This window comes from Pundamilia nyererei, unplaced genomic scaffold (assembly GCF_000239375.1).
Source record: "Pundamilia nyererei isolate P.nyererei 1_Seehausen unplaced genomic scaffold, PunNye1.0 scaffold00112, whole genome shotgun sequence".
Lineage (NCBI taxonomy): Eukaryota > Metazoa > Chordata > Actinopteri > Cichliformes > Cichlidae > Pundamilia > Pundamilia nyererei.
This window is the reverse complement of record NW_005187513.1, coordinates 1,826,835-1,834,745: the sequence shown is the minus strand read 5'-3', so window position 1 is coordinate 1,834,745 and position 7,911 is coordinate 1,826,835. Positions and strand designations below refer to the sequence as shown.

General features: G+C 45.1%; 2 protein-coding genes across 3 annotated transcripts in view; both read right to left on the bottom strand.

Annotated features, from left to right (window-relative positions):
- Positions 1-1,910, bottom strand: part of nudt21 (nudix hydrolase 21) — a 7,805-nt gene extending 5,895 nt beyond the window's left edge. The window contains exon 1 of the mRNA XM_005741694.2: positions 1,855-1,910. Coding sequence (XP_005741751.1) covers positions 1,855-1,910 — 56 coding nt within the window. The remainder of the gene's footprint in view (positions 1-1,854) is intronic.
- Positions 1,373-7,911, bottom strand: part of LOC102207620 (mucin-5AC-like) — a 14,242-nt gene continuing 7,703 nt past the window's right edge. Inside the window, exons 2-9 of one of the 2 annotated variants that reach the window (XM_005741660.2) lie at positions 5,929-6,213; positions 4,878-4,981; positions 4,323-4,788; positions 4,141-4,233; positions 4,023-4,059; positions 3,706-3,777; positions 2,345-3,625; positions 1,373-2,263 (exon numbers count right to left, since the gene is read on the bottom strand). In XM_005741660.2, coding sequence (XP_005741717.1) covers positions 2,007-2,263; positions 2,345-3,625; positions 3,706-3,777; positions 4,023-4,059; positions 4,141-4,233; positions 4,323-4,788; positions 4,878-4,981; positions 5,929-6,027 — 2,409 coding nt within the window. In that variant the 5' untranslated portion in view covers positions 6,028-6,213 and the 3' untranslated portion in view covers positions 1,373-2,006. The remainder of the gene's footprint in view (positions 2,264-2,344; positions 3,626-3,705; positions 3,778-4,022; positions 4,060-4,140; positions 4,234-4,322; positions 4,789-4,877; positions 4,982-5,928; positions 6,214-7,911) is intronic. The other variant, XM_005741661.2, reaches the window with a different exon arrangement.

The window sequence follows — 7,911 nt, the reverse complement described above, 5'->3', positions numbered from 1 at the left end:
ATTTTTTCTATTGCATACGAAAGGCACGAGTCGGAAGTATGTGTGGGTGGTGCAGGACAGATGGGTTCAAGGTGGGGATGAGATTTCATCAGGAGTATACTCTGAGCCCCTCCAGCCAAGAATATAGACGAGGTCAGACTATGATGGACTGCGATGTCTGCAGATGACACTGTGATCTGTTGTGAGATTAGGGACCAGGTGAAAGAGAGCAGGTGGAGGTATCCTTTAGAGAGAAAAGGAATAAAAGTTGGTAGATTCGAGACAGAATAGCTGTGAATGGATGAGAGAAAGATTTAACAATGAAGCTGCAAGGAGCAGAGGTAGTGACAGTGGATGAGTCTTAATACCTGGGGTCAACTGACAATGCACGAGGGAGGTGAAAAAGAGAGTTCAAGTAGGAGGGACAAGGTGGAGATGGGGTTTATTTGTGACAGAAGGATAGCCGCAAAAGTGAAAGGGAATGTTTACAGGATGATAGTCAGACCTGTTTTGACATATGGTGTGGTGACAGTGGCACTAACAAAAAAAGATGTTCAGATTTTCACTTCACATTTTCATTTAATCTTATATCAAGGTTAAAAATTGGTATGTCAGGGGGAGAGGTCAGGTTTGAGAGGCAAGGCTGAAGACAGTTTGGACATGTGCAGAGGAGGGATTGTGGATATACTGGACAGAGGATGTTGAATATTGATCTGCCAAGCAGGACAAGGGGAAGACCACAGGCCCAGCAAATATCCCCCCTTGTTGCTCGAGGGGGGTAATATAGACAGAACCCCTTGGGTTACCAGGGATCTGGATCTGATGCAAAAAGAAATCCACAATCACAAGCTCTGCACAGTCAAGTCAAATGAGAAATGCCTCTAAATTACAACAAATGCCTTTCATTTCTACTTTGTATTAACTCTTGTATTAACCCTCCATATTGAACTTGCATATCACGTGCACCTAAAGTAAGACTCTTTGTGTTTAAACTGTTTCCTTTCACCCTCCAGGCCTTTCATCACGCAGTTTCTGCATACCGGCAATCATATGTTTAAAAAAAAACAAACGTCCTCAGCCATTGTATACATGTGCAAAATCGGTAGCACGAAACCGAGAGATGAAATTTGTTATGTAAGTTAGCTGACATGCAAAAGGTGACACCTTTCCTGATAATACACAGCTCGCACAGATGTTCAGTGGTTAAATGTAGTCCGATGAAAAAAAGGAAACTCTTGGAAATGTCTGCCTCATAGAAATGAAAAGGAAAAATACTATTTCATATGTATGACTGAGTTTTCAGATGTATGACAACTCTGTATACCAGAGTTGTTTATTGAAAGATGATAAGTAGAAGACCAGTTTCACTAAGACCCAGCTATGAAATGTGTTTAATTAGGCTTTTATACATTACCATTTATCTTTAATAACAACTCTTTTACAAATAAATTTGCTAAAGTTAAAGGCATTTGACTTTAATAAAAATAACAACATTATCAAACTTTCATTCTCTGCAGATGAAAGTTGCTCTTTTATGAATATATTAAAATCTGTCAGTGTGTGTGGCCATAATCGAGGCTGAGGATTATTGTAGATGTGGGAAAAACCTCCACAAAAAGCTGAGATGAAGTTGCTCAAAGTAATGATTTCACACAGTCACTTCAATACTCCATTTAATAGTCATAACTATGTCTCTTATCCATCTATTGTAAACATTGTGTATTTTTTTTTTTTACCACAATAATTGTCTTATGGTACATAATCACACGTGCAATGCAAAACCTCGAACATAAGTTAAAAAAGGACAAAGACACTGCTGGATTTGTTGATTACGTCACACCGAGGGGATCTCAGTTCTTTGGTCCAGTGGCCCACCCTTTGTGGTGTGCTGCTGTGATGTGGTGGTCCCTGTAGGAAGTGCCATGGATCATCATTCCCCTCCCTCTGCTTCACCCTTTACTGTGGCCTCTCCTGCCCCCTCCTCTGTCACAGTAGTTGGTCCCATGTTTAGCATTTTCTTTTTTTCCTTACTTATCACTCACTGGTTTAGTTTCCTCTTGCTTTTGACCCACTATCACTGCTTCCTCTGTGCAGCGCTCACCATCCTCCACTGCTGCAGGTTCAGCCGGTGTGTCTGCTTCAGCTTTCACACTTTCTCCCCGCTCTTCTTTCGTTGTCGGTTCACTCTGGGCCATGGTTGGTTTCTCACTCTGGCTCCGACTGTCAACCACTTCCTTCTTCTCGTCTGCCTCAAGTACTTTGCTCGTTTGTTCCCCATCTGCTGCTAAAAGAAAAACAATATCATAAAACACACTATTCACCATGCACCTACATACAGAGATCACAAGCAGAACTTAAAACTCACCAGTGCCTTTTTCTGCAGGCCCTACACCGGATCTCTCATCAGATAGCTGGATTACGTTATCTTGGCCTGGACTATCGTTAGCGGGTGGTGCAGCAGAACTTATGTTATCGGTAGTGGGCGGGCTAGAGATAGTTGGTGTGAGCTTAGTGTCAACATTGTTGGGAAAAGGTGGCTCTGACCCAGTCGTGAGTGGGGAGCTAATTGCACCGGAGGTTGACGAACTAGCGGTGGAGGTGGTTTCTGCTCGGTTCAGACTGGTAGCAGTGGAAGTGGTGTCTGTAGGGTTTGTTTCACTAGAAGAGGTTGAGGGAACAGACGTAGTGGCTGGGTGAATGGCGGTAGATGAAGAAGCGGAGTTAATGGAGTCAGTGGATAATTGGGGTTGAGGTTGAGCTGTAGGAGTGGTAGAAGGTGCTGAGGTGGTAGGAGGAAGGGCAGCAGAGACCATGGTGGAGGAAGCGGTAAAGGTGGGGTCATGTGAAATTGTTACTGTAATTACATCACTTGAGTCAGAGGGAGGTGATGTAGTCATAGTGACTAATGTTGAAGAGCTACTGGATGTGACTGAAGCTGGTTCATGACTGACTTCGCTGATGGTGGTGGTAGACAAGCCCGGCAGCACATCTGAGTCGCTGGTGCAGGGCGCAGAAGCTTTGGTGGTGACAGAAATAGCTGCATCACCACCAGCAGCAGGAGCAACATCAAGTGAGAGAACGCCATTTGGCTCTGGCAAAGTCGATTTGGCTGACAGATTTGTTGATGCCGTGGAAACAGGGCTTTCGTGACTGGGAGCAGAAACAGTTTCCGAGGTGGTAATGGAAGGCCCGGCAACTGTTGCTGCTGAAGTGGAAGTGACAGCGAGGCTTGGAGTAACAGACTCTGAGGAGGTGGGGGTAACGGATGCGTTGGCAGGGGGCTCTGTGGGTGCGGTCGTAGTTTCGGGGACGGAGGTTGCTGCGGGAGAGTCAGTGCATACATCTGCGTGTGAGGGAGTTACAGTACTCGAAGGGGGAGCTTCAAAGTCGGTCGAGTCGGGGACCGCGTTTGAGATTGTCGGTGCAGTGGGAGCGGTGGTGGCCGGAGGTGACGGCGCCGCGGCTGGGCTGAGTTTAGTGGGCGTGTGTGTCTCTGCTTCCTGTATTTGGGCCAGCTCGTTCTCAGGTGTGTTGCGGCCAGACGTTGTGGGGGGTGGCCCCGGTTTGATAACCGGCTTTGGAAGCAGAGCGGGTTTCCCGGCTCCTTCATGCGCTGACACACTTGCCCGAATCTGATGCCTTGTGTCTAAAAAGCAAGCAAAATAAATGTGAAAATGGTTCACTTACTGTACTCTGTACACATGAGAGCGTAAACCAGCGTTTTACCTGATGATGCAGACATCGTTCGAGGTTTTGAGAAAGTGGGAGGTGGCTCGGGTTTACTGTCAATGATGGTACCTGAAGGGCAAAAATCATTTTACCACAGGAATTAATGGCCCTATAATAGACTGAAAGAACCACATCTTGCTTGGCTTATCAGCGCAGCCCCTCAGATACTAAATCTTTTCATTGGAGAACTGATCCATGTCGAGAAGCCTATCCTTTTGACACAAATCCCTAGACTTCAAAGATTAATTTAGCCTCATTAATACTACGCTGGAGCTGAGAAGACTATTAAACGTATCACAGATAAAGGCACATACCTTCAGACTCGGCCTTTTTCATCTCTCCTTCTTGATCCTACATAAAAAAGGAGCATTTAGTACTTTTTAAGGCCTCTGAGATATCCATAACAACATTCAGACATGCAGATGTGCAAACCTGTGTCTCTCCTGGCAGGGGTTTGGAAACTCCAATACGCTGAAGCATGAGATGGAGCTTCTGTTCAAAGCTATTCTGGCCTTCAAATTGTTTCTAAAAGCAGCAGCAGCAAACCAATTTTCAGTTCTTATCCACTAATGAAAAAGACTAAAAAAACAGGCATTAACTCTAGCAACACCCACCTTTGCTGTGTTTCTGGCATTGGTCGACCCCGCTGCTGCTGAGCCAGATAGCAAAATGAGAGACTGGGACTTCCCCTCTCTGAGAGCTCGGCGGGGAGGCACTGCTTCGCCCCTCAGCGGCGGGGCGCCAGAAACAGGTGTCTCCCGAACAGCTGGCTCTCCAGAAACAGCAGTGGGAGCCTCTTTTGCTTTCTCCTTTTCATTTTCCTTGTCGTGCTCCTTTACTCGGTCTTTGTCTTTGTCTTTCTCGGATCTGGCAACCTCCCTGAGAGGGCGAATGAGATCAGCGATGGAGGCCTTTTTGGGACGCCCCTCATGGCTCGTCTCTGATTTCAAACCTCGCCTCTTTTTGAGCGTAAAGAAATCACCCAGCTTCCTCCGGAGGGTTTTCGTCGGGGCCGGACAAGGGACAGAGCTGGCAGGAGCCACTTCGTGCACTGTGATAGATTCCTCATCCTGCAGCTTCCTGTACAAAGAGTCGTATGTCTCAGTTTAAGGTCTATTCACTTGCACGGGTGAACATGAAGGGGCTAATTTGTGTGCCGTGATACTCACAGTGTATCAGCAGGCAGTACTCTCTTAGTAAAGAACTCTTCAACTCCTTCATCCACACGCCCCATGAGCTCAAGGACTTCATTTTCACTCTCGATTATTGTCTCCTAATTACCCCCCAGACACACACACACACAGAAATCAGATATTTTGCACCACGGATCACACAAACTAACAAGGAACAACTCGCATCTTACAGCATGTAACTTTACATTACATAACTATCACTTCTGAAAACCCACACACTCCTAGCACTCCTCATGCCTCTATAGGTGTATTTTGGTTTGATTCTCTCATCCATTTATGTTACGATCCCGGCCTCCCTGGACTCAGTTGCTCAGTAACGTACAATGGGTGCTGGGGGGTGGAGTGGGAGGGGGTCGTCATTGGATTTTTTAAACGCTGAATGGAAGCAACATAACTCATTTTTGCCAATATAGGTAACGTGATATCAAAATTGGGAGCCGCATTGTCCTGATCACATTAACATCTGTGCCCACAAGTAGCAATGAAAGTCGGGGGAGGCTCGAGTCCAGAAGGCAAATTTAGCCGAAGTCACCGTTACATGATATCCTGTCAGGGGAATTGCTTGAATTTTGTCTCCCAGGCCATTTGTCTCCAAGGGAGTGACTGAATGTCTGCAGCCTAATAGCTCTGTGACAGCGTGATCAGCTCAGTGGAAAACGGATGAGCTCACACACATATTTTACACGATCACATGAAGAAACTGAATGGCTTCTTTTTTTCCTTTTTTTTTTTAAGAGAAAGCAAGAAAACGAGCGCCCACTCTCACAGAGGCAGATTTCATTGGCTTCCTGAAGCAGCCGGTGACCGGTACAATGGCACTGCCTAATTCAAGCCGGGGACCAGGCATCTTTTACAGCACTCCCCCTCCATCCTTCCCTTCCCCCTGCCTCTCCCCTCTGTACCCTATTCCATCTCTCCTCTCTCCCTCCCTTCCATTTTCCCTCCTCTCTCCCTCAAACACACACACACACACCTTTCTCTCACTCTCCATTTTTACAGAAACCTCCCTGATTCTCCTGCACAGTACCTGCGGTCTGCTGGGACGATAGTTCAGTTTCTGTCGGTGAGGTCTCGGTCTGCTCTGGGTGTAGTGCCTGAGCACCGGTCCGCCCAATGGCAGCTCCATTGGGGAGACACACGGCACGCTGTTGCCGTGGAGCTCTGTTGCCGTGGCTCTGTTGCCGAGGCACCGTTGCTAAGAGCATGAGCAGCAGCGGCAGTATGTAATGCCTCTGCTGAGGTGGGAGGGGCCGGGGTGGCGAGACTGACAGATCTGACAACAGAACCAAGCCTTTCTCTGTCCCCCTCCCCTCTGTGAGAGGAATACCACGGGGGAAAAAAAAGATGGTGATAAAATAAGGAGGCAGGGATAAAGTGACCACACTAACATTTGCTTCATCCCTGCAGCCTCACCCATGAACGGCACATGCATGGATGCACCGATTTACTCCAGTGTGAAAAGGCTGAGTGCACAAAATGTTTTACTGTGGTTACGTAATAAATTAATAATTAATTTTATATGCGGAAAAGAAGCTATAAATGACAGACTGACCCACTCTGAAAAACTTCACATTGCATGCATTTAGTGTAACGCCTGTGTTTTACTCTACCTCTCCTGCATGTGGTGACAAGATTAAGTTATCTTAAAAGCCCGGTGTTTATGCACTGTGCATATTTATCTCTCTAGCGTATAAAGTGTACTGTCATTATTATATCATATCTATATATATATATATAGTTATATCGGGTGTGTGGTATACACACACAGACCCTAAAATTGCACAAATTCTAATTATTATTTTCTCCTTTCGTCTAAAACATCTAAAACACGTTTTAAACAGCTTTTTTGTAGTTCTTAGCTTTCTTTCCCTTTTTTTTAATCCTCTCTCCTTCACAAATGTTTGCTTTTGATCTGAATAGAGTTGTGCACGCCCCCACAACAGTTCCTCACACACACACGGTCTCTTTTTCACGTATTTCACTGTTTATATCGCTGTGCTCTTCTCTTACTGTTATGTCACTGTTCTCTCCTATGTTTCAAAAATTAAAACTCGTTCCTGAACCATTAAATAAGGCACACGCCCTTAGCAGCAGTTTCCATACATCTTAATTATGCTGCATATCCTCCAAAGGACGCATGCTGCAGGTTTCATGGGAATTTGGTTTCCTGGTTGGAATATTTGATAATCAAAACCAGGGCTGATATTTACATGGAGCTCATGTTTCTTTTCCAAAATAACAACCCACAAACAACTTGTTTTTGCATTTATGAAGAAAGGTCAGGTTTTCCACATGAAGTAACATGAGAACAGACCTACAGCAGGTCACTGTAACCTAGAAGTAACTTGGTTATTTAGATCTTATTATTATGCTGACAGAAATCAAATAAAACCTGCAGTGCTCAGATTACAATTTCATCTAATCAGCAGGTTGTCTGGAGAAACTTCACCAGTCCAGAAATGCTCAGGACAAACAAGGGGATTAAGTGTTCACGTGTAACTGACTTTCACAAATAATGTCGGAGGTATTTGTACTTGCATTTCAAGAAATGTTAAGCTTTTAATGCATTACACTTCAAAGGTAATTACTGTACTGCACAGCTTTTGTTTGCCAGCTGAACACAACCACGTCTGATCTTCAAAACGTGGAATATTTCCCAAACTGTGACAGATTATAAAGAAATGTGAGTCTTAATTATTAGACAAGTAGCTGACAGATGACGACATGCAATCATTTGCATCATTATTCACTATGCACATTTCAGCTCAATGTTTTTAAGGTTCGAATACAAATAAAAATTATGAAAGGAAACCCAGTACCTAGTAATCAAGGCAGTTAAGACTTTTATAGGCCCCAGCAGAGGCAGAGGCAGACATTTGATACGCCCGGGGCTTAAGGTAGTATGCATGTGGGATGGGGGGTATCAAGACACGAGGACTAAACCCCAATTCAACCAGACCCCGAACTGATCCGGCAGAATTAAAACAGGTCTACAACAGTTCACAATCAG